This window comes from Equus quagga, chromosome 4 (assembly GCF_021613505.1).
Source record: "Equus quagga isolate Etosha38 chromosome 4, UCLA_HA_Equagga_1.0, whole genome shotgun sequence".
NCBI classification, from domain to species: domain Eukaryota; kingdom Metazoa; phylum Chordata; class Mammalia; order Perissodactyla; family Equidae; genus Equus; species Equus quagga.
The window spans coordinates 105,031,701-105,058,480 of record NC_060270.1 but is presented as its reverse complement, the minus strand read 5'-3'; the positions used below and the strand labels follow the sequence as shown (position 1 = coordinate 105,058,480).

The window sequence follows — 26,780 nt, the reverse complement described above, 5'->3', positions numbered from 1 at the left end:
TCTAATCTATGTACTATTTTATTTTTTAATAAATATTTGACAGCTAGAAAAATAATATGGGATGGCAGTAAGGAAGTGACAGCTTTTCTTGAGCTGTTAGGATTTTCTGGAACAGTCTTTGTTTTTAAAATATAACATTTTGTTAGAGATTTGGAATAAGTAATAATGAATATATTATAATGAATATATTATGTCCCATTCCCTTCAAGGGAACTCTTTGAATTGCTTAATTCAAAGTATCTCAGACTGTCTCCTCTTATCTTAGGACACTGCATTCCTTTTTAGAAGAATGTAGAGGTGCAGGGCTGCTCTGACCTCGATATAAAAATATTTCACATGATTTAGGTACATTGCCTATCTGTTAAAAATAATAAAGAAAAAAATCTGAAACATTAAAAGATGGCTTTATAATCCTACTGTATATGAAATATAAACTTTTAAAGAGCTGTGGAAATAAGCTTTACTTTGAGACATAGCAAATTTCTATGGGCCTTATTCCTTATTTTCTATTAATTATATGTTAATATATATAATTGATAGATATAATAAGTGAATGAGTTTATTTTTCTGTTGAAGAGTTATATACTTTAAGTATTCCTATATACTTTAAGTGGAGACCTAGCCGTCAGTTATTAATCAAGGCCTGGCCATTTGGGGCCAGTTGTTCCAGAAGTTATTGTTTACCTTCCTGGACTGTCACTAGAGATAGCAATCTGGCTTCCTGCGAGTCTGACTTCTGTCAGGCTGGCCTCCTGGACTGGCTGTGGTAGGTGGCTGCAGGTTGTGGGTCAGAGTTCTGTTTTTATCTATGGCCTGGCCGTTGTCTGTTTGTCTCTCTATTGAGATGTATAAATATTAGCTCTACAATTTTGATAAATGGGTACACCCGTGTCGCACATACTCCTGACATGATATAGAACAAGGTGTAGATCATTTTTAATTGCTAAAAAAATTTGAAACTTAGTAGATGTTCAGTAAGTTTGGGCTGAATGAAAGGAAGATGTGATGAGTGAATGAAGAAGTGAATGAGATTAAAATCCCAGATCATTGCAGCATGGGACATTGTGAGAGGGACGAGAAGGAAGTAGAACCATGCTGTGATCCTGATTTCTTGATGGAGGAAATAGTGCTGCTGATTAAATTTAGACTTGATAGAAGAATGTAAATTTAAATATTTGTATTAAAAACTTGAGTAACTACTAAAATAAAAAAAGAGGCGCCAGAGAGCTCCCTTGCCCTTTCCTCCCAGTGAGGACATGGCAAGGAGGTGCTAGCTGTGAACCAGGAAGGAGGGCTCCCCAGAATGCACCCATGCTGGCACCTTGACCTTGGACTTCCCACCCTCCGGAACTACGGGCAATAAATTTCTGTTTATAAGCTTACAAAATTAAAAAATAATAAAACTTATGTATGTTACATCATGGTGAGATCCTGGTATTTAAATATGGCATTTAAATTATTTTAAATGAAATATTAATAAGAATTAGTTATTTAATTGATAAGAATTACGTATTAAATGTGTATTTAAATGTAGTTAATTGAAAAATTCAATTTTCTTAAAATAGAAACTTTGACATAGAAGGTAACCATGCAGGGGCTGGCCCCGTGGCCAAGTGGTTAAGTTCGCGCACTCGCCTTTGGTGGCCCAGGGTTTCCCCGGTTTGGATCCTGGGGCAGACATGGCATTGCTCATCAGGCCATGCTGAGGCGGCATCTCACATGCCACAACTAGAAGGACCCACAACTGAAATATACAACTATGTACTGGGGGGCTTTGGGGAGAAAAAGCAGAAAAAAAAGAGAAGGTAACCATGCCTCAGTGATCTTTTCCCTCCTCTTTCCTTCCTTCTTTCTTTATTATTATTTTTTTAATTTCCCTCACTTCATCCTGAGGATTCCTGCTCATATATTTATCTGTGCTCTACTTTTTACCTGCTGAGTGATTATCCCTCTTCTAGAAGAAACAAGAGATAAGTGGAGGGAAGCTGTTGAGTAGCTACTTACTTACCAAGGGGTCCGATGCCCCCTTTCTGCTCTGTGGCATTGCCAAATGACCAGGTGACAACTCCGAATTTGTTTCACATATCCTTAGCTGAACCAGGTTGGAAAAGGACCTGGCTGTACCGGGCCATCCTGTTCCTAGGGTCCGCCGGGAGGAGGAGGCCTGGCTGTTCAGCCCTAGCCCGTTCTTTCCTAAGGCCTTCCGCAGAATCTCTTAGAATTTCCAGGGATCGTGGCGGAGGAGTACGATGTGTGCTTTGGTAGCAGGGTGATACATATTGAATTGGCTTTCAAATTTGATCTCTTTATTTTGTTTATTTTTTCAGAAATGGCCTTTGTCTGATATTTTCAATATTTTGTCTCTTTTAGTCTCAAGGCTTTAGGGGCCTCAAGTTTTTTTCTGAAAAGTTAACCATTTCTTGTTGTCTCTATGTATTGGAACATTGTTGTGTCTACTGCTTTAAAAATGGGTTGTTAATTTTTAATCTCTTGCGTACACTTACTTTTTATGGAGGGCAGTCCAGGGAAGTTGAGGTATAATGTGTATAAACCGCATGGATAAGGGTGGCAGCCAAAACAGAGATCTGGGCCACGCATATTCCAGCATATCCCCGGCAGGGGCTCCTCTCTCTGTGTGTTAGATTGTCATTGCCAGAAGTGTCATGCTCCCAGAGCAGTTTTTGAAGCTCCACTCCAAAGGCCAAGGTTGCTCTAATTGTCAAGATTGCTGTGACATTGAAGGCTTCCTAAACACAGCCTGTTTGTACACTGTGGGCCGTCCTTGGGCTCTCTCTGTTTATGCTGGCGGGCTGTTGTAGACAGACCTTATCAGTGCGTGTCTCTCTTGCTAGTCGAGTGTCTGTGCACTGATGAAACAAAGAAAGTTCCTGTTCTCCTGTAGAGTCTGTGTAGGAGTTCTTCCTGCTGGCATACAATTTTAGATGTTCTTGTAGATCAATTGATAGGAATAATATTCTTCTCACTCTGTTTTTTACTTTATAAAGCAAGCTGGGAATTTGGGCCACTGAACTGGAAATGTTTAATATCCCTTTATTAAATAGCATGATTATATGATCTTCAAATCTCTTTTTTACCTCTCAGTATGTAGAGGAAATAGGATACCAGTATTTTGCTTTAATGATTTTTAAGAACAACTCTGCTCTTTGATTTTTACATGATCCCAAAAGTTTTTAACATAGTTTTAATCCATGGTAGTCATGTACCTTTTCTAATGACTTGATTTCTTAAATAGGAAGGTTTAGTGTAGTAATACTTTGGCAAGAGGCATAGTCAACTCTCCTAGAGAATTAAGACTCAATTATCTTTCGCTTTTCATATAATTTAAGGAGAAATAAATAGAAATAAAATGAGACTTTTTAATGAAGGTATCCCATTGGTGGTGAAGGAATTTTTCACAATTACTGAATAGATGTAAAAGATGACAGGGCTTTGCTGCTGTGGAATATCAACCAGAATATAATTTTTCATTCATAGATGAATGTGTATTTTGGACAAATGTCAGCATTAAATTGGACTTAAGAAAAACAAGTTTGAAATGGAGCTCCAACGAGAGTATTAAGTTTTTCTCTCAGCAGGTGTTATTTATTTTAAAAGAGAGTCCATGCACGTTTTCCAGAAATTTAAGTGGGCTTAACCCTTCTAAATTTAGGTATCTTGATTCTTGGCAACTTGTTTCTTTCAGATTTGCAGCGACATAGTCTGAAGAAAATATTGGCATTTCCTGATTGGTTAGATACGTTTCTCATTTTCCCCAACTTTTCCTCTTGTTTTCTTCTTGCTCTCTTTTTGAATTTGGCTTAAGCTCCAGAACATCTCCAGTTTTTCATTTTCTTAGCTCCTCAGAGATACGTAAAAAAGCGTGAAAAATGAGAGCCTGCTCGTGTGACCGCAGGTGAGGGGAGTTTTCTGTAAAACAGCCTGCAGTGGTCTGGAAGCACAGGGAGCTTTTCCAGCAGCCGCCAGGTCACCACCAGGTCCCCCCATTTCCTGGCGTGGAATCTGCAGCGGCCTGGAGGGAACCGAAACTGCGGCTCTTCATTGCTCCACAGGAGGGAGCAGCCCCAGGGTCAGATCCCCTGGGCCTCTCAGGAGTGGTTGCCTTCGTGTTGCTTTTGGCAGGAGCACCCAGCAGTGCATGGTCTAGTTGGTGTTGACCACGGCAGCGTGGATACCTGGTGAACGGTGTCCCTGAGCATCCTTCCAGTGGTCGAGCACAGGCACAGTGCTGAAGGCACCCGCTTGAGAGTGATCGTTTACCTGGAGCCAAACACGGGAAACACTGAGATTCCAAACAGATTTTGGGATCTTACTGAACTGCATGTATTAACCAAAAAATAAATGAATTGAAGTGAAAGCGCAGACAATTGCATCTGATTTAGGCAGTCTATTTTCATAGGACTTTGTAGCTGCCTCCATGACTTCACAACTCAGCCCTGCCCATTAACAGCAATGTTGAATCAATCCTTATCTAGGATTACTTAGCAGAAAACTTGTATATCTGTTGCTCACTGAGAAGAATTTTAATTTCCTGAGCATTAAATTTTAATCATACACTTTGCGACAGAAAATATTTTTAAATTAACGTTTACAAATGTATATTGAGTACCTAATATGTGCACAGCCCTTGGATAGGCTTTGCAGGGGTACAAAGTTCATTCGTTCCAAAGATCTTTATTAAGCCATACGCTGCGGTGGGCTGGGTCCCCGGGATACCATGTCAAATGGTGAAAAAGCAGAGATTTTCCTTAAAGGTGCTTACTAGCACAGTTGAGGAAGAAGACAACCTGCAAACAGAAAATTACAAAATAAGAGCATGTAAGAGGGGCACATGACAAAGCCGTGGGCAGTCAGGGAAGACTTTCTGGAGAAAGTGCCATGGAAACTGGGGCCAGGTGATAAGTAGGAAGTTGCCAAATAAAGCGTGTTAGTGGTGGTCAGAGCATCGATTCCAACTAGGGGATGCCTCGTGTGCAGCTGTGAAGGAGTGGACTACAAGTGTTCCTCATGTTCCACTAGGGTCACAGTGACCTGTTCCAGAGGCAGGTTTTCTTGCCTCTAACTCACCATTAAATATTGGAATTTCTCAGGGTTCAGTCCTAGATTCTCTTTTTCCTTTCTTCTTCCTTTTCTCCCTTGTCAGACGTATCCAAGTCCCTGTGTTTGTTTACTATATGTAAGCTTGGTGATTCTCAAGTGAACTCTGAACTTAGGACCTTTCATCCCTTTCGCTTACTATCATGCTTCCCCACAGTTTCCCTGTCTGCTGCTCCTGCCATCCCTGACTCCTCTCAATCCTTAGAACCTGCCAAGCTCCTTTCTGCCCCAGGGACTTTGCACAGCCTCTGTTTTCTTAGCCTGAAATGCTCTTACTGTCTCTTTGCCTAGCTGCTGCCTACTCCTCCTTCAGGTCTTGGCTTAAATAGCACTTTTTCGTGGATATCTTTTGGGCTTGCCTAACCCCCATTTTATGATTTAGTAACATCTGCATTTTTATGCCCTACTTTGTAATTACTCTTTTTTTAATACTGCTTTTCACACTAGACTTTAAGCTCTCTAAGGGCAACAACCATCTCTGTCTCTGACGGCCTTATATTAAAACACTTAGCAAAGGACTTGCCCCTTGTATGGGGTCTTAATAAACACAATGAGCTGCTTGAGTTAGGACAACAAGGAGCCCCTGAAGAATTTTAGTAGCAGAGCAACCCAATTGGTTTGGCTGTTAGAAAGTTTCTTTTGCTAGCACTATGGAGAATGAGATGGAAGAGGTCCATGGCTACAACAAGGGAGCTAAGTAGGTGGCTGTTACCACTAACAGCTTACTGCCTCATAGCACACATATGACAAAAACACCGAGAATTCAAGTGCTCATTGATCCAGGGGCTCAACGATATTCTCAGGACTCTTTCCATCTCTTGGCATGGCTTACTCCTTGTGGTCTCCATTTCCCACAGTCTTTCTCTTTGTGAACAGTACCTGCTTCACTCTACATCTGCCCAGGAGAAAAGAGGGCCCGCTTTTTTGTTATGTGAGCAGATATCCAGATTGGCTCTGACTGGCTCTGAGTAGGTCATGTGCCCTTCTCTGAGATAATCGCAGTTGCCAGGGGCATTCTGGGTGCTGATCGATCAATTTGGATAACATCTCTCTGGAACTGAGACAGTGGTATGCTGGTAAACTGGCTCTAAAAATAATTTCTTTTTTTTTCTGAGGAAGATTCACCCTGAGCTAACATCTGTGTCACTCCTCCTCTATTTTTTTGTATGTGGGATGCCTCCACATTATGGCCAGTGAGCGGAGTAGGTTCTTGCCTTGGATCCAATCCTGTGAACCCAGGCTACCTAAGCAGAGTGTGCAGAACTATTAGCCATGGGGTTGGGCCCTAAAAACAATTTTGTTTTTAAAAAGGCCTTATTTGTAGCATTTGCAAATTTCTTTGGTGTATGTACTCCCACCATGGCTAATTTCAAGATGCTTGGCTTGCAAATTCCTGAATATTTAACGACCAGCTCTTATAAGCCAATTCCAGCAGCTCCAACACACTATCACTGAGCTGCAGATGGAGCTGCCAGAATCACAAAAACTGTTGGTGAGGGAGGGAGTGGTGCTCTGCAAGGCAACCAGAATACTGTTAGCAGAAGAGGGGTAGGGGGCTGGGAGCCAGTCCAACAAGTAAGTTTGTACTTTACCATGTAACATATACTTAGGTGTCATGATTTTATTTAATTAAGAATTTTTTAAAATTCTTATATCATTTCCTTGAATAACATTTTTAAGCACCATATAATATTCCATTCTGTGAAAGTATGGTAGTTTACTATTCTTTTATTGCCGAGTATTAGGTCTATAATATTAGAATTATACATAATGCTTTGCTGCACGTTTCTAGGCCTGAAGCCATTTTCTACATTTAGGACAGATTTATTGAGATAGTTTGCCTAACTGAAATTACTGAGTCAAAGGAATGGCCCTTCTAATGTTTTGATAAATACTTTCTAATAGGTATACAAAATAGTTTTACCAATTTATATCACTCCTGTCATTGTAAGAGAGCAACTGTTTCGTTGCACTGTCATGAAGTATGATTTAAAAAACTTATTGAGAGGGCAGAATTGATACATTGTTTTAATTTGCATTTGTTTGAATTACTAACAACGTTGAAATGTTTCTATTTTTGTAACAGGTGTATTATGTTGCATTTTCTTACCATTTCTTACTTTTGTGTTGATCTTAGTCCACTATTGTCATAGGTATTTACCTTCTTATAATTAATATACAACATACCATAATTAATAGTGGAAATTCTAGCATATAGCACAGCTTGGCAAATGTTGAAGGGAGTGTTCTATGAAACTCGCCCTAGTTCTATATAATTTGGGGTAACATTAGCTACTGTAATAGATAAATACAAATTCACAGTGAGTTAGCACCATAAAAGTTTATTTCTTGCTCATGTCAAAGTTCCATATGGACGTTCCTAATTGGGCACCTTCCCTGTGGTCATTCAGGGACAAAGCCTCCTTCTGTCCCACAGCTTTACCCTGCTGTGGGTCTTCCTAGTCACTTCCATGCAGTGGGAGGGTGGTGTAAGAGAACGGAGGACAACATGTGGGAGATTTTCATGGGTTGGGCCTGAAAGTCTAACACCGCATGTGCTCACATTCCATTGACTAAAACTCAATCCCATGGACATGACTTAATTGCAAAAGAGAAAAGGAAAGGTATTTGGTGAACTTCTAGCCAGTTTTTGCCAAAATTTCTATTACCTGAAATAGAGAAATCTTTTCACAAAGTCTGATTCTGTTTACTGCTTTTACTACTTGTATATATCTGGGAATAAATCACCTGTGTTACCTGGATTATTTAAAGGACTTAAATATGGAATGGAAAATTTAAAATATTGGTAAGTGATACATAGATTCTTACTATACCAGAGAGGTGGGGAAATGGCACTGAATGGTGATTGAATGGCCTCTCGTTTAGACTCTGAAGAGGAGAAAGTTTAAGTTGTTGGACAAAGTGATTTTGACTTGTTACAGTCAAGTCTTGGATAGGCAGCGTTCACTCAATGTATAAGAAAATTAGATGAACAAGAAATTGTATAAGGGGTTTGTAACCAGCTTAACCAATAACTTTGATGACTTATTAGAATGATATCTGTAATAGAATGTTTTAGCTTCTTTTCTTATTTTTACCTATACAGGTAATTAAAGTATACAGTGAAGATGAAACCAGCAGGGCTTTAGAGGTACCCAGTGACATAACTGCCCGAGATGTTTGCCAGCTGTTAATCCTGAAGAATCATTACATTGATGACCACAGCTGGACCCTATTTGAACATCTGCCTCACATAGGTCTAGGTAAGGATACAGAATTATAGTCACATCCTTGCTTTTCTGTTCCTTATAGTTTTGATTGTATGGCAAAGATTTTCTTCAGGTGTACAAAAATAGAAGAGATTTATGAATAGTTCTTTTCTTTACTATTTTTATTTCTGGTGTTGGTGGTTGAGAGGCAAAGAACGTAGCACAAAATGGAAATAAGGACAGAAATATTACACATGTACCATCCCTCTTTGTTTAAATGATGTATGGGAATTTGGGAGCTAAAACATAGAATCCAAATTGATGGAAAGGTAAAATTCATGATAATCCTTAGTAGCCCAATGAACATTTTTTGAGAAGTTAATGAAATAAGCTGTTAGCTGTTTTTTGAATGGATTGTAGTGCAGACGTGGAGAGTATCCACAGTGGTGAATCTCTTTATGGGAGTGTACACCCGAGAGTTTTCTTGAAGAAATACAGTCATGCATTGCTTCATGACAGGGGTACATTCTGAGAAATGTGTCGTTAGGCAATTTCATTGTTTGTGCAAACGTCATAGAGTGTCCTTACACAAACCTAGAGGGTCTAGCCTACTACACAGTTAGGCTCTATGGTACTAATCTTGTGGGACCACCATCACATATTTGGTCTGTCATCAACCAAAATGTTGTTATGTGGCACATGACTTTAGGTAACTCCTTCCCATTTTTAAATTACAAACATAAAGAGTAACCTTTCAAAAAAATTTTTAAATTGGAAATGCATCTCTGTATTGTGAACTGTAGAGGGCCTTTTTGCCAAATGTTTTAATAAGTTTATAAAGAGTTTTCTGTCTTCTGCTAGAGTGAGACAGGATTTGGCAACAAATTTATCTCCCCTTTTCTTATTTTTACAGATATTAGTGTTCAAAACATGTTCCTGTAGTAAGTGGATGAGAAAGGAAGGTGTTTGTTGTGGCAATGCCATTCGATTCTTTGAATTCTGTATTAGCTTCCTGTGGGCGCTGTGACAAATTACTTCACACTCAGTGGCTTAAAACAACCAAAACTTAGTCTCTCACAGTTCTGGAGGCCAGAAGTCTGAAATCAGTATCACTGGGTTGAAATCAAGGTTTCACCAGGAATGTGCTGCCTCTGCAGGCTCTAGGAGAGAATCCGTTCCTTGCCTCTTCCAGCTTCTGGTGGCTTCTAGCATTCCTTGGCTAATGGCTGCATCTCTCTAATCTCTGCCTATGTGGTCTCATGGCGTTCTCCCCTTCTGTCTGTGTCAAGTCTCCTTCTGCCTCTCTCCTAGAGTAGTAGCCTTGAGGGCATACCCAGATAAGCCAGGATAGTATCCTCATTTCAGGATCCTCAACCATATCTGCCAAGTCTTTTTTTTTTTTTTTTTTTTTTTGCCGCATAAGGTAACATTCACAGGTTCCAGGGGTTAAGGTGTAGATATCATTTGGGGGCTATTATTTTGCCTACCACAAACTCCGTTGCATTATATGTTAAAAAAACTTTTGGGGAGTGCCCCGTGGCCCAGTGGTTAAGTGCACGCGCTCTGCTGCGGCAGCCCAGGGTTTTGCCGGTTTGGATCCTGGGCGTGGACATGGTACTGCTCATCAGGCCACACTGAGGCAGCGTCCCACATGCCACAACTAGAGGGACCCAGAACTAAGATATACAACTATGTACAGGGGGGATTTGGGGAGATAAAGCAGGAAAAAAAAAAGGTTGGCAACATTTGTTAGCTCAGGTGCCAATCTTTAAAAAAAAAAAAACTTTTAGTAATACATCATCAAAATTACTTTAAATACTTTATCAGTGATAGCTTAATTAGTTCTCTCACTTTGTTTAAAGAATTGAGAATTTTATACCTAGTCATAAGAGTCATTCGCCTTCTTGCATAGCCAACTACAAGATATAAAATTTTCTCTTTGATGCATAGAGAGTTTACCCCCCAGAGCAATATACCAAAGTAAGGTTCAGTTCAGAAGAGAGATCTGTCTTTGTCTTATGAAATGAAATAAAGATGACGTTGGCAGAAAAGGTATGTTCTTAGAAAGATTTGTTTTTAAAAGATTATGGAAAGTGGTTCATGTAAAACTCCCTAAATCCCCTGGACCCTTCACAAAATGTTTGTGTATTTCCAATTTGAAGACTACCATCCTAGGATATGTCAGAACCTCAGAGGACAGAGTGAAGGCTGTGGAAAAGAAGCTTGTGTAGTTTGATAGTGTCCACAGCGATTCTGAACCCCAGCCTACGTCCCCCTCCCCCCAGCAGATAGTTGACGAGCTACACTTGCCAGCTGATCTTGACAGCTGAGCATATACCTGCCCAAAACCCTGAATTCTGAAGGTATGTTGTACTGGCCAGTGCAGCTTGCTGTCTCACCTTCTTGGAGCAGAAAAACTTCGACATACGTCTTCTTCATTGCCATTTGTGACTAATTTAACTTGTATTCATGATCATTAATCTCCTAAAAGTATGATGTTAACTCTCAAGAGATAGCTCCATGTTCCAAATGATTTCGTTTACTTATGCTTGTAGGAGTATAGCTGTTAATTAATATATAATTACAGTATTTTATACTCAGATTTTTATTTTTGAGACTTTAAAAGTTTTATTTTTTTTTGTTATAGGCACTATTGTTTATTCCTAACAAATAGCTTGAAGTTCAGTGATAAAGAATATACCCTGTAAATCAAGCAGCAGTGTTCTCTGAGATCCTGCAAGTTATATTAAGGAATAAAATGCACAAGTCTTTTAATATAGAGGCTTAAAATGGAACATTGAGAATTAATTTGAGCAACACACTAAATTTAAACTTTTAGCCATGAAATAGAAATAGAAGAATATTTCTCCATTACTATATTTTCTAGAAACTGCTGAAATAAAATCAAAGATGTGGGAATATTGTCTGTTGGCTTTATCAACCATGCAGTGAACCAAAACTTCTGAGAAAGGAATTTAGTTTCAGAGCTTTCTTGTGTTTTTTTTCTTTTTGTTTTCACTCAGATTGTACCTTTAAGTAGCAGAAAAATTACAGATGTTAATGCTACCCAAAATCTAATGTGTGTTAGATTAATCAGCTTCCATTTTTTTCCTTTTTCCAAATTTTTATTTATATGCTTCTTTATTTCTATAAGGATACACTGAAACAAAACGTTAGATGATGATAGCTAATGACTATGCGCTCTTGAGGAACAGTTTTCTTTATCTTTTTTTTCTTCCATTTCTTTATCTAACAATATAACAAGAGAGTAACTACTGTTGAGGTGCTGTGCTCTTCCTCAGCATCAAATATAAAACTGATGTTTTTGATTTTTGTTTGTGTGTGTAGCTTATAAATACTCTTGCAATATCTATTCAATCTAATAGTGGTACTAAGTAACATTTTTTCCATTTGCATATTTCAATGAATGGGAAGAACTAGATTGGGGTTTTTTCCCCCCTTAAATGTGATATGCAGTTGCAGATGCCCTCTGTCAGTAGAATGGACCGCGGACACCTTCAGCAGCACGTCTTCTGCGAGTGCTATTGATATAAAGAGCTGAGGGACAAACTATTTGCCAAAACTTTGGTGACCAGCTAGTGAGCTCTGTATATTGTTCAGGAGATGTTCTTGACCTTTCTTTGATCAAAATGATGAGTTATCAGTGAACAGAATTCTAAAAAGGAGGAGGTGGTATCTATTATTTTAAAAAATATTTTTAATACCAAAATAATTCATCTCAGTGTAAATAACTGAGAAATGAAGATGTCAAGCAAACAATATTACCCATAATTTCACATTACTGAGATAATTTTTATTAGTTTCTCTATTTTAACATAATGTCTAATTCTACTACGTCTTCATTTTTGTAGACTGCCATCCCTTTTTATATGTGTGCCCTTAAAAATACATCCTGAATATGTTAATTTCTTTCTTTGCACTTTACAGATTCCATAAAAATTGGGAACTCTCCCTTCCTTTCCTTGTTGCCTTCCTCAGACAGTTTAGCAAATATTTGTTGACTATTCTCTAGCAAGTCTGTTTTGTGTGTAGATCCTGGTGGTAGAGGATGAGCATAGTAGACAAAAACACTGCCCTTGTGAGTGTGCCTTCTCGTGGGAAGAGAAAGGCGAGAGACACGTGACTAAAATTTGTAATCCCTTAGGTGATGAGAAACTCCAGGGAGAAAAGGCAGGCAGGGAAGAGGGATGCTGGCGGGGGTGGGAGATGCACATTCAATAGAAAGATCGGGGAAGGCGTCCCTGACAGCATGATGTTTGTGCAGAGACTTGAAGCAGACAGGAGAAGGCTTTGCAGTTACATGGAAGAAGATTGTTCTGGACAGAGGGAATAGCAAGTGGAAAGGCCCCATTGTGGCACTGTGCTTGTGTTCAGGAAGCAGCCAAGAGGCCAGCATTTCTGAAGCGGAGTCAGTAAGGGGGGAAGTAGAGGGAGAGGACTTTCTAGAGTTACCGCAGAGCCAGCTCACGTAGGGTCTTGGAGGCTGGAGGGGCTTGACTTTTACACTGAGTGAGAGAAAAAGTAACTGGAGGTCTTTGAGTTGGAGAGCAATATGATCTGATTTAGTTTAAAAATCTACTGCTCAGGGGGCCGGCCTGGTGGCGTAGTGGTTCAGTTCTCACACTCTTGTTCAGCAGCCTGGGGTTCACATGTTGGGATCCCAGGCACGGACCTATACACCGCTTGTTGAGCCGTGCTGTGACGGCATCCCACATACAAAAAATGGAGGAGGATTGGCACAGGTGGACAATCTTCCTCAAGCAAAAAAAGAGGAAGGTTGGCAACAGATGTTAGCTCAGGGCTAATCTTCCTCACCAAAAAGAAAAAATTACCACTAAGAAGGCCAGAATTCAAGTTTTGACCTTTTGGAGGCTCAGCAACTTTGTTTTGCCTTTGCATCAAATTACCTGTGGCTTCCTGGACTAATCCTTGCTCAGCTGTCATTTCTGCTAGTTGCGCCTGCCCCATTGTGCCATCTGCACGTTACAGTCTGCACATTTAGAGGGTTTTGTGTTTGTGAGATCTGAAGCCTTATAGGGAGAACATTTTGACTTAGGGGATAAATGAGAGAGAGTTGAGGGTTTTCTGGACTTTAGTTCATGTTAATCACCAAAATAAGCTTAGGAAAGTTTTAGAGACATTCTTTTAGAAACATTCTATCTATTGTTAGTTAATAGATGTGCTACTCCTGTTGCTTCTGATCCATTAAAGCACACCACAAATTCCTAAAGTCAGAAGGAGGAGCACTTGACATTCAAAATGTGGTAGGTTTATGGAATCTAAAGTCTGTTTTCAGAGTGACATTTTCTGTGGCAAAGGAAACTTCTATCTGATTAGTATTTTTGATATTGCATATGTGTGATAGCTGCTATTGATGTGCGTCTTATATGTGCAAGGCACAGAAAGGTTTTACATTAACCTGATAGATGCACTCATTACTTAGTCTCATAGCAACCCTACAGGGTATGTTTTTTAATCTCCATTTTACATACAAGAATACAAAGACTCAGTGATGAAATACTTTGCCCAGAATCAAACATTGCACAAATATAGGTGCCGGAAAATTCTAAAGTCTGTGTATTTTCCACTGAAGCGAGTTGGTTTCTCCTCACCCCACTAGGTGAGACAAGTGTTCTTGAGATTCTGTGGTTGGTTTGTCTCTGTCTCACTCTCCATTTCTATGCCTCATGCATGCTATAAGCACACATTTAAATTTTGAAGCTTCGAGAACATTTTCAGATCAATCTTCCTTCCCAAGGTGGTATTGAAATTACTGGGATCAAACTGATCCAACCCAGTTCACTTTATAGCAGGGGCAGCTGTTTATTTTGGCTGAGCAAGAGGATCACGTTGAAAACGACTTGTCCTTGAGTTTGTACACAACGTGAATGGTAATATGACATTTGGAACTTTGAATACAATATCAATATTTCATATCCTCTGCCCATAATTATTAATGTACACTGCTGGGAGTGTTAATAGGCAGAGTATCAAAGGCAGCTAGACATCCTGATTTTGTCATGAACCTCTGATTTGCCTGATTTTGGATCGTGTTATGATGAGGTTCTAGTTGTACATGTAGTTTTATAGATATTTAATTTAAAATATCCATCTATCAACAAATATTTCCCCTTCTCTCATGATATAACATCCCAAGTCTTGTAACTGGTGTGTCTTACTTTACAGCCACTGGATGTCACTGTAGTTCCCCAGATGGAGTCCTCTGCTGTTATAATCATTGTTAAGAACTTGAGTTTTCAGTCCTCTGGAACTTAATGGAATCCGTGTTTGTCTTGCTCCCATTTTGATTCCTAATTGAAGCCATGGTATGAAGCAGTGGCAATTAACACAATACCTCAAGCGCATACCTATAAACTCCTCAGGAGGAGGAATTAATTGTATTTTAGTGTCATTGCTAGGGACAGCTGAGATTTCCATTGTGAATATCATTGTGGAGTGGCTTTAATAAGCAAAATGAATGACTGGGGGCTTTTAATGAAACTGTTTTTATGTGTGCAGCTGTACCCACTGGTCTAAGCTAGAATGCACAGTGGTGGTGAGGAAACCCTTCATGGCCGCCTGCTTTGAAGCTGCTCCTTCACTGTTTTTCTTTTTCACAAAAGAGGCACAAGTGTTTTTCCTGTTGTCTGTGCCGACACGTAGTTGTACTTTCTGTGCTGTTTGGAACCTACCAGCGGTCAGAGTTGTGACCACCGTCATCACCAGCAGAAATACTTGCGAAGCCTTCAGGACACGTGGCACCGGGCTCTCATCTGTACTTACACTCACACAGCTCTGACCTGAGCTTTGAGGAGACATGGTGTCCTGGTGGCACACTGAGGCTGGAGACGGAGGCTATGAAACCAGCAGAGTGCTCATGACTAAATCTGCCTCCTGGTCCAGCTGATTTTTCCTTGTCTCTATTCTCGTAGCCTGAGTCTGACCTCATCATCTCTCTCCTCTGGTATTACATTAGCCTTGCTGCTGGTTCTCTTGCCTCTGGTCATAGCAAGGTTATCCATCTGAATGCAGACCTGATTCTCCTTGCATGAGGGCCCAAGGTCTTCTGCAGGTCTTATAGCACCTGTGACCTGACCACCCCTTGTATTTCCAGCCTCATATCTCGCCCCTGCCTCCTCTTAGCTTATACAGTCGAGAACTGCCTGGAGTTGCCTGCATACCCTACAGTTTCTACTCCTTGGTTTCCTTGCTCGTGCTGTTAAGATTCTCAGGAAGTCCTTTCTTGCCCATCTTAACCTGCCTAGCTGCTGTGCATCTTCCAAGGCTTGCTTGAAATTTTAGTTAAAAATGGCAGTACGGTATAACCACTAGCCATTTTCTAAAAATACCTATGAAAGTAAAGTAAGATGAAAACTCTCAGCTGTCCAAACTGACTGACAGCTAACCTAGTGCCACAGTCTGGGGAGAGGAGAGAGAGAAAAGCAGTTGGAGGCTCCCACGCTCAGCCTCGTGAAGCAGAGTCCCCCTTTCCCTCGGAGAGCAGGTAGGGAGACACATCTGCTTCTCCCGTAGCCCCTGGGCCCAGACCTCTGCTGCTCAGAGCTGTTCCTTGAGACACTCAGGGTACTTGCTGGCACCACCCCTTCTTGAACATCGTTTAGGAAATTACAAATCCCAAAAATAACAGAGTGGTGCAGGAAGTACTAGGACCGATATTGATGAGTTGTGTCCTGTGAGGTGATGCTCCTCACAGGTACACGCTATAGGTGGGTGGGAAACAAGCAAATTTGAGCAAGAAGTAGATACAAGGCTGTTCAAGCAGGATTATTTACAATATCAATTAATTGGAAAAGTAAAGCCTCATGGTATAAAATCATAGGGGACTGTTGTAAGTTAGAGTGCATCCACAGGATCGAAGGTTATTGGCTTTTGATCATGTTTTTGGAGTTCTTTTTTTGATGACTGATGTGGGCAAATGTAATATTGTAATGACTGAATATAAGTATATATTTTTCACAAAATTTAGGAAACGTATATGTGTATGTGTGTATACATATGTTTTTATATATATATGTTTTTATACATATATATGCACAGTATTTCCCAAATTTTGTCAAAAATATATACAAATGCACTCATATAGGCCCAGGGAAAAAGACAAGAAGGGAATATACTTGATTGATAGGTGTAAAGATGAATTGTGTTTGTCAGCTGTCTGTGTTTTTCAAATTTCTGTAATAGAAATATAGTATTTTAGTAATCAGAAAAAAAAATTTTTAACTTTCTAAAAGATTTTTAAGGACTTAGCTCAGACATCTTCCTGAAGCCCCAAGTTGGACCAAGTACCCATCTTCTGTGCTGTTGTAACATTTTCTGCAACTGTCTTAATAGTAATAAAAATTAGACAGTAATTCTGTGAAAGCTGGGACCCTGATTATGTATACATCTTTGTAACCAGTGGGCCTACGACAAATAAATGGTTTTTGAACTAAGGTGTACTAAACTGTAAGGTATTTATATCAGACAGTTCAAAGGATGGCTTGCAAAGTACCTAGAAGGAAAAGACTTGGAAAAGAAGCCAAAGAAATTGCATGCCATGCCCAAATAGAAATTTACTCTGAGTCCTTAAAGGATACTTTGGGTAACTTAGAGTTTATGGAAGCTGTTTTAAAGTTCTTCAGGTATTTACCAGTCAGTTTGAAATAGTATATATGCAAATACTTTGTGGAAAAATAAGGCTGTCTATGAATACAAGTTGTGATCGTTGAGTCTGAGTTAACATGAGGACTGTTTCGATTTGTTGAAGAATGATCCACAAGGCCTTGACAGCCTTCAAGCTGAAGTGTCAAGATTTTCCTATTATAACGTTGAGGGAGCTGAATCTGGCCGTGGCAATTTTCTGGGGGATTTTGCCAGTATTAAGTAGTTTTCTTAGGTTAAGGAACCTTTTAGAAATTGAGCCCTGTTTTATTCTTTGCTTCTCCAGTTTTTGCTTTGCTTGGTCAGAGGCTGTTCATTTTTATCTGAAAATAAGATTGACAAAATGTATGTAGTTTCTACCCAGCACAGAGAAGTACAAGGACCATTTGTCTCCTGGAGTTTCCTGTAACAAAGGTATACAAAGAATTGTTTTCTGGGCGAATTAGAGGTAAAAGCCACTTTTGTTTCTTCTCTTATCAAGTGATGAGAAGAGTAGGGACTCAGGTTTCTATTTGAGCCCACGCTGTACTTTCAGTGGATTCAGTGAAGAAATCCAGGCAGAAGGTCACAGGTGAACACTTTCCGTTCTGGGGGAAGATTGAGGTTTTTTAAAAGACTTTGAAGTTAAATCAACAGTTTCAGAAGAAACTTCTTTCTTCTCTCTCTTTTTTTAAGAAAAAGTTTCTGAAAACTAAATAGAAAATAGAATTATATGTAGTTATCATTATTTGGTAATGTCTCATTCTATTACCATCAGGCTTCACTTGTCTATCAGAAACAAAAATAAAATTGAAAAAATATGAAGCTTTTGTTTTTGTTTTTAAAAAACTTGTTTTACTCTTTTGGAGGCTTTCTTCCTTTTTTTCCTCCCTTTTGGTTGCTGTTTTGAAGCGATTTAAGAGGGCTTCTCTCCTGTTTTCCTACCTACACAAGAGTGGTATTTGATCATTGTAATTCACTTTCCAATGCCTGAAAAATACTTCAGATAGTTTTTTTAAATAGACTTATATTTGTGAAGTTTTAATAATATATTTTAATATAGTATTTTAGATGGGTTTATGAAGTTTTAAAAATAAAGTCTTTAAAAGAATCTTGATGAATTTATGTGAATGATACCGGGGTCGTTTCTCAAATGATAGCTCAAAATGTATCTGAGTTCGTTCTGGGCAATAGCTCCTAATACCCTGGTTTTTTTGGACATTGTGGCAAAGAGTCTGTAGTTATAGAATTGATTTGCTTGTTTTTGATATTTAAAAAAGATATTCTAAATTACTTAGCAGGATTACTTAGATGGTTAAAATCTGCTTGGTTTTAGAATGGGGTAAAGAAGAGTCAGGAGAAAAGTGGAAACCATCCCGATGAGTATTTGTTTTGTTCTTCCTGCTCTTAGTTCTGGGTGAGGGTGTCTTATGTCCAGGCCTAGGCAAGACAAGGCTGGTCTTCAGCACCTTTTCACCTCCCCTTCAAGCATTTTTCATTTCCTGTCAAAGTAATCCATCTAGGTATCTTGTATTTTCATGTTGAACTTTCTCCCTGTTAAAGTCTGTAGTTAGTTAGATTTCTGCCTTTTTTAAAGAAACATGAACTTTCTGTAAGATGTAATTAATTGATAATCAATTATGCTTCTTAGGGCTATTTGGATTATTGTAACATTAATCTTTTAACATTATGAGACTTTGTTGGGGGATGGAATTTGGCAGTGGATCCAAATTGGGATGGGGTTGTATGAATTTAAACAGATTCTTTAATGTAATACAATTTTAAAAAGCTGGAAATAAGAAAATTTTATCTTTGTTACCAGATGAGTATATGAGGTAAAAACCTGCAGCTTCATTTGATCCTCTAGACTTTGTTTATTTTGCCCTCTTATATGTTATCTGAATGTTCGATAGAATAGTGCCAGAGTCTTCTTTGAAGGAAGGGAAAGTATGACTTTTGCTTTCTCACATGTTCTTGTTTTTTGCTAGCTTTATTTGAAGCAATTTTTCTTCTTAAGATTACCAGAATACTTTCCTGATGCTAGTAATTGCATTATTTAAACATTTGGTATTATAGTTCTGTGAAATGTTCTGCCAGTATCATATCCCTTATTTTTCCTTTCTAGATTGGTGTGCTGGGCTTCATTTGCGTGTGGTTCACGAGACCCTGACTAGCCCCCCACTTGTTTGGTGACCCCCTCTGTTACACCAGTTCTTTTGTTACCCATTGGTCATAGCTGTTCACATGCAGCTTGGTTCTTCTGCACTTTTATTTTCTTTTTGGATGCGGTCCAAATTCAAATGATTTATGTGAGATTAAGATTGATATAATTTGAAATATTGTCCATTATTTTCTTTCCCCTTGCACTAAAATCGTGGTTTTTTTTCACTTAGTTAGCACGTGTTTATTGAACGCATTTCAAAATAAAAGATTTTCAGGCAATTGAAACATGAGAACCTCAGGAATGTGAAAGAGAGATTTTAGCTGACACAGAAAGAATGAACAGGATATAAATAGACGCAGCAGAGGAGAAGGGGATGCTCCTGCGGTGGGAACTGGAGCGAAGGCAGAGGCTATACCGTACAGAGGAAAGAGTGACATGGGGCCAGACCTGTGGCCGCCATTCAAATCCTCAGATGTTTGCCTTTCTGAACTTCAGGTTCATTTTCTGTAAAATGGAAATACAACTTGCTCATTAGATTTTGATATTAGTTTCCTAAGACTATTGTAACATATTACCATAAACCTGGAGACTTAAAACAATGGAAATGTAATCTTTAACAGCTCTGGAGGTGAAAAGTCCAAAATTAATTTCACTGGGCTGAAGTCAAGGTGTTGGCATGGCCACGCTCTTTCTGGGGGCTTTACGGGGAATCCATTCCTTGCCTCTTCTGGCTTCTGGTGGCTGCCAGCATTCTTTGGCTTGTGGATACATCACTTTAGTCCTTGCCTCTGTGGTCATGTTGCCCTTTTCTCTTATGTCTGTGTCAAATCTTCTGTCTGTCTCTTATAAGGATACTTGTGATTGGATTTGGGACCCACCTGGATAATCCAGGATAATATCCTCATCTCAGTATCTTTAAGTTAATGACATCTGCAGAGGCTTTACCATATAAGTTAACATTTACACGTTCCAGAGATTAGGGCCTGATCTCTTTGGGGCCATTAGTTAGCCTACTGAAGATATTACTCGAATCAAATACAGTAATGAAAAAGATCTCAGATTGAGACTTGCAGAAATATAATTTTCTTTATTTCTATAACTTGAATTAATTTTTTACTCTCGGTCTCCTGCCTTCTTAATGGCAGACAGTTTAATCTTCTATTGTTTGCTTTACAGATTGTTCTCAGTCTTCTTGGGGTAAATAATAAGTTCAGGTTCTATAAATGAGTTACACCGGGTTTAGAATATTCTCACCTGAAGTTTCAGACCTACTTTAACTCCGCCAACAGTCTGGTGGGGCATTTAAGTCCCAGGAGGGGTATTTGTCTGACTCTTGTCCAACTTGTAATGTTCTGGAAACCCTTGCTCCTCTCAAGCTTATTGACTGTAACATAAAGTCCCTTAAATTCATGGTCTTCTCTTAGCCCTTCCATCTTCCTTCTGGACTTGGTACTACTGCAGTTCTCTTTCCCCACACCTAGGATGCTGTGAACTCCTCTGCCTCAAGGGTGCACTCAGCCATTGCTTCTCCACCATGCCAGATGCAGGATTTCTGTTTGAGCCTACAGATCTCCCAAGGCTACACTCTGGTTTGAGCCACACACCACCGTTAAACATATCTGGCATTTTATCACTATCAACTCCTCACTCTGCAAGAGTTCTCGTTCTCGGAGGGGACAGGAGACAGGGTCACTTGGGGCCTACATCATCCACTTATTGTCTACCTCCCTCTCAGTCTCCATTCCGCCCTTTCCTCCACTAACGCCTTAACTCCAGCTCCTTTCCCAGAGGACAGAGGCTGGATCCCTGTGTGAGGCAATGGAGACATGATTCTCTCCAAGAAATTCTATTTGTCAATGACTGATAAGTCTACTTTGAAACTCAAAATGCATCTCTGTCATTTTTTCCCCGCTCTATACAGTGTATCTTGAGGGCAGAACATACGTTGTTTCCTTATGGTTGAGAGAGGTAATGGGTACAAAGAAATACAGGTTGGTAAAACAAACAAGCAAACATCTTTTTCACTGCCTTGAAATTTTCTCCCACTGTAGTTGCAAAGAATATAGATATAGTGCTTCACATACTGTGTGTTTAGTAATGTGAACCTGTGTTTCATAAGTTTGAAAACACCAGCTGGGTTTGGGTGAGAAGTCAACAAAAGTAAGGATAGAAAGAGTTGCAGCTTCCTGCTCGGTATCTCAGTGGCCACTGGATCTCCCCACAACCTGCTTCTCTTACATCTCGAGCTCATTAGTCGTAAAATAGTCCTTCTAAGAGCTTAGACGAAGAAGTTTAGTGTCTTTCTTAATTACCCTGTCTCTCTCATTCCATATCCAATTTGTCAGCAAATCTTGTGGGCTCTACCTTCAGAATAGATCCAGATTCTGCCTACCTCTTGCACGTCCGCTGCTACCATTCTAATCTCAAGCCATATCCCTTGTTAATTGCAATATTCTACTAAATGGTCTTCCTGCTTCTACCCTTAAGCCTTTTAAAATCAGTTCTCTACCCAGCAGCCAGTGTGATCCAATGAAAACATAAATCCATTTATGTTACTTCTCTGTTCAAAATGACTTCTCTAACTTAGAGGAAAAGCCAGATCCTCACTATGAACGGCAGGGCTCTATCCAATCCCCCCAGCTCATCACCACTACTTTTCTAACCTCTTCTAGTTCTTTCCCTGTTGCTCACTCAGCTTCAGCCACATTAACCTCCTTGCGGTACTTCAAACATCCCAGCCTTGCTCTTGCCTCAAGGGCTTTGTTCTTGTTCTTCCTCTAGATATCTTCTTGGCTCATGCCCTCTTCTCCTTTGGGTCTTTGTTCAAACATTACCTTCTCAGCGAGGCTTTCCCTCACAAGCTGTTGAAAATGAATTCCTTTCCCCTGTGCCCTCCTCTCTCCCTCTTCCCTGCTCTGTTTTTCTCTGTAGTGTTTATTGCCGCCTTTGAAGATTTACATTTTATTTATTCTTCATGTCTTCCCATTAGAATCAGTGATTTTTGACTGTCTTGTTCACTATAAAATTCCAAGCCCCAAGATGAAAGTCTGACACGTGTAGGCCTTCGATAAATATTTGTTGAATGAATAAGTGAATGAATATTATAGCTGCCAGACCACGTGGGTTTATAACAAGTAGGAAGTAGACAAGCTTTTTGAGCAGGGGTCACATCGACACAAATATTTTATGAGGTTTGCTGTGATATTAGTGTCCCGATTGGATTGGAAGAACTAGAATTCTGGAGATAAGTTAAGAGAAGGTGAGGGCCTAAAATGGAATGGCGATAGTGGGAATGGGTTGGGGGTTGTTGGTTGTGTGAGAGACGCTTGGAGGAAGAATCCCTGATGTTTGGGGATGCCAAGAGTGGAGGATATTGAAGTGCATATAGAAAAGATGTAACGGAGATGGGAGAATTTAGGAAAAAGCAGTTTGAGAGGGAAAGAGGAAGATGACTTTGTTTTGTCTTTGTTTTCTATTTTTATTTTGGTAAAATGTACATAATATAAAATTTACCATTTTATCCATTTTTAAGGGTAAACTTCACTGGCATTATGTACATTCATATTGTTGTGCAGCTATCACCACCGTCCATCTCTAGGACATTTTTGTCTTTCCTTAGTGAAACGCTGAAACCATTAAATGATAGCTCCTCATTCCTCCTTCCCAGTCCCTGTCACCATTCTACTTTCTGGCTCTGTGAATTTGTCTATTCTAGGTACCTCATGTAAATGGAATCATACAGTATCTGTTCTTTTGTGTCTGTCTTATTTTACTTTAAGGTCTTTAAGGGTCAGCCATGTTGTAGCATGTGTAATATTCCATTATATATATATATATATAATATATATAGTATATATATAATATATCCATATAATATTCTATTTTATGTCTATACAACATTTTGTTTATCCATTCCTTTGTTGGCGGACAGTAGGATGTTTCCACCTTTTGGCTGTTGTGAATGATACTGTGGACGTTGGTGTACAAATATCTGTTCCATTCCCTGCTCTCACTTCTTTTGGTTGTATACTTGAAAGTGGAATTGCTGGAATTGTTTAATATTTTGAAGAGCCACCATACTGACTTTGGTTTTAGACATTCTGTGTTTGAGGTGGTGGAAAGTCTGGCAGTTAGGCCTGGTATATGAGTTAAAACAACCGTAGCCTGAGATTTTGCTTCAAGGAACTTGACAGACGTGATGGCTGAAGAGGGGAGAGTGAATTAGTTTAGAGAAAGGGAAGGAAAAGCGTTGAGCCAAGGACTGCCTCTTAGGAGGGAGAAGGAGCTACGGGGGCTTGTCAATGAGACAGAAAAAGAGCAATGGGAGTTAGGAACAGGACCCAGAGTGTTGATGCACACTTAGCTCAAACTCATCCATATTCATTGAACACTCTTACAAGAACTTCCTTTCAGATGAATAAGCTTCTATTTAAGTAGACATTACTTTCAAGGGTTCGGGTGTTGTAGGTCACAGATCACTCCCGAGTGTTGAATTTCTGAAACACAGGTACTTTTTAAAAAGGTCTTAGAGGCACCTAAAAAAGCAGATTTCTATATTCCTTATTTGGCTGTTCTCCATTCCCTGTTTTGCGTTAGTAATTTCACAGTTACTTTTCTTTAACCTTTTATTAAAGTATGACATACCTTAAGAAAAGTAAACAAACCGTATATGGACAACTCAGTGAATTCTCAGATATATATCTGAGGATCCAACAACACCCAGATCAAGAAAAAGAATATTACCCCCACCCAATGATTCTCCTCCTGCCCCTGCCCATTCACCCACTCTCCCCATGATCTTGATTTCTAACACCATAAATTTGTTTTACCTGTGTCGAGCCTTATATAAGTGGAATCATGTAATTTGTACTCTTTGTGTCTGACTTCTTTCATTTAATATTATGTTTATGAAATTTATGCATACAGTTATATGTTATAGTATATATTTCATTGTGTGATTTTGCACAATTTATTCATTTTCATGTTGATAAGCATTTGGGTAGTTTCTAGTTTGGGGCTATTATGAATAGTATTGCTATGAATATCATAGTTTCTTAGTAAAATAGGAATTTTGAGTGTTATATTTACCTCTTTAAAGTTGTCATTGCTTATTTCATTTAAGTGCCTTTTCTCGTAAGAGCCTTCTCACCCTACCTACCTATCTTCCTTCTATCTTCATTCCTTTTTATTTTTTTGTGGTGAAGAAGATTGGCCCTGAGCTAACTTCTGTGCCAGTCTTTCTCTATTTTGTATGTGGGATGCCACCACAGCATGGTTTGATGAGCAGTGTGTAGGTCTGCACCCAGGATCTAAGCCAGTGAACCCCAGGCCACCAAAGTGGAGCACCCAAACTTAACCACTGTGCCACTAGGTCAGCCCCCCTATCTTCATTCTTAATAAAAAATATATTTGCCTGAACACTAGTTTTGAAGTGTAAGTGCCACAAGAAGTTAGGTTTCTTAAAAGATTCTGTGTACTTGCATTAAAATTTTCCTTTTAAAGCATTTGTTTTAATTTTTCTTAGCTTTCCATATTATGTGTCTTAAATGCATATTGAACCTGTCAAAATTTTTTGTCTCTTAATGAGGTGAATTGTTCAGCCTTGAGGCACATATTTTAATTTTGGCAACATGATGAATTAGAGAAAAAAAGAATAGCTCCATATTCTTAATGTAGATTTGTTATCCAACTTATAATTTACATAGCAATAAAAGGAGATTGAGAATTAGCAAAGAGTGCATTGTGCTATTTTATGTCATTTGCCTCTTCAGGTTGCAGTCTGTTTTGGCATAAAAATCAACATTATTAATTCAAAATTGGTGAGAACTTTATCCATCTGGCTATTTCAGAATTGAGTTGAAATTTGCTATGTTTAATAAAGATAGATGCATAATATATTTTATATAGTTTATGAATATTTATATCCTTATATATTTGTTTACCTACCTGTCTGTCTGTCTATCTACCTACCTACCTATCTTGTCTATTTGTTGACGTGTTCACTGAAACATTCTTTACAGAAAGAACAATAGAAGACCATGAGCTGGTGATTGAAGTGCTGTCTAACTGGGGAATGGAAGAAGAAAATAAGCTATACTTTAGAAAAAATTATGCCAAATATGAATTCTTTAAAAATCCAATGGTAAGTAAAATCCCCATTGATAGTTATGAAAAATAAATTAATTAGTTAAATTTTATTTTATTTTATGTGAAGAAAAGAGTCCCTATAAGTAAAATACACTTCCGTATTTGGTGAATTGTAGGTAAGAATTCTGGTCCTTTAAAATTATAGTCACATTTTTTCTTACTCTAATAGTGATTAGTCAGCATCATCACAGAAGTTCAGACACACAGTTTTGGGCAACTATTGCTTCTTTTTCTTTCTTTTTAAGAAAAAGAAAAAACTACTAAACATTTGGTTTGGGGAATAGATTATTAGAGATCCTCAAGCAGTTTCCAAAATATTATAGTTTAACACTTTTCGCAGAATTTAGGAAATTTAAATAAGAATTTTTTAAAAGTAAAAACAGATTGATCATTGTTGGGAATGTTGTAACTTAGCCAGATATTTAAGATTGACGTGAGTCTTGCTGTTCCAAAGTATTTTGTTTTCAGTGTAATAATTACTGAGCTAAGTAGAAATGAGATAAAGACCAGTGCATTATCTAGTAAATAGTACTTTCATTATAGTTCTCTTTGAAAGAAAAAATAAATGTATGTCACATTCTAATGAAGATTAGGGATCTGGAGAAGTCAGAATAGCCTCTGGGCTCATTATTTTAAATTGTTTTTGTCTCTGCAGCTGTAGCATATTTTTACACTAAGTTTTGGATAATTGGATTGAAATGATCCTTTATGAAAAATATATGATACACACCATAATAGAATATTTTCAAACCCTGAAAGACCTCTTACTTTCTCTTTTATTTGAACCTATTAATAGAAACATAATGGGATGATCTTTGACAAAGAAGGGTCCTGAGAAAAATTAAACAGAATTAGAATTTGAAGGGAAACTGTTTTCTTGTTGTGAATCTTTATTAAAAGGAAGAATTTAAAAGTCATAGTTAAAGGCATATGGTTTAGTGCTCGTTTTTGGTTTTATCTTTCTTTTTAAATTTAAACAAGGTTGTGCATTCAGTTTGTAGACCTATAGCAGTGGTTCTCAACTAGGGGGCAATTTGACAATGTCTGGAGACCTTTTTGGTTGTCATAACTGGGAGGTGGGGAGGGCTGCTCGTGGGTAGAGGCCAGGAATGCTGCTAAACACCCTACGATGCACAGCACAGCCCCCCACAACACAGTGTTGTTAGACCAATGTTAATAGAACTACTGTTGAAAAACCCTGTCTTACAGGAAGTATAGTAGAATGTATTTTCCCAAACTTCTCTGATCATAAAAATTACCTAGGGGAGGAAGAGAGTGCTTTTTAAACACCCAGGATCCAGGATCTACCCAGACCCACTGAATTAGACACTCCGGGAATGAGGGTTGGGAATTCCTGTTTTAGACAACTGCCCTGGGTGAATTTTATGATCATACAAGTTTGGAGAAACAGTAGGTGGAAAGGACTGGACTTTCAGCTCCCTGGCCCCAGTCAAAGCCCTTGCTCCTCTGCACTGTGGGCTGTG

At 38.8% G+C, this 26,780-nt stretch overlaps 1 protein-coding gene across 2 annotated transcripts in view; it reads left to right on the top strand.

Moving 5' to 3' along the window:
- GRB14 (growth factor receptor bound protein 14) overlaps window positions 1-26,780 on the top strand; it is a 121,416-nt gene that overhangs the window by 71,003 nt on the left and 23,633 nt on the right. For both annotated transcript variants that reach the window (XM_046659415.1, XM_046659416.1), the window contains 2 exons: window positions 8,222-8,378; window positions 25,170-25,291. In XM_046659415.1, coding sequence (XP_046515371.1) covers window positions 8,222-8,378; window positions 25,170-25,291 — 279 coding nt within the window. The remainder of the gene's footprint in view (window positions 1-8,221; window positions 8,379-25,169; window positions 25,292-26,780) is intronic.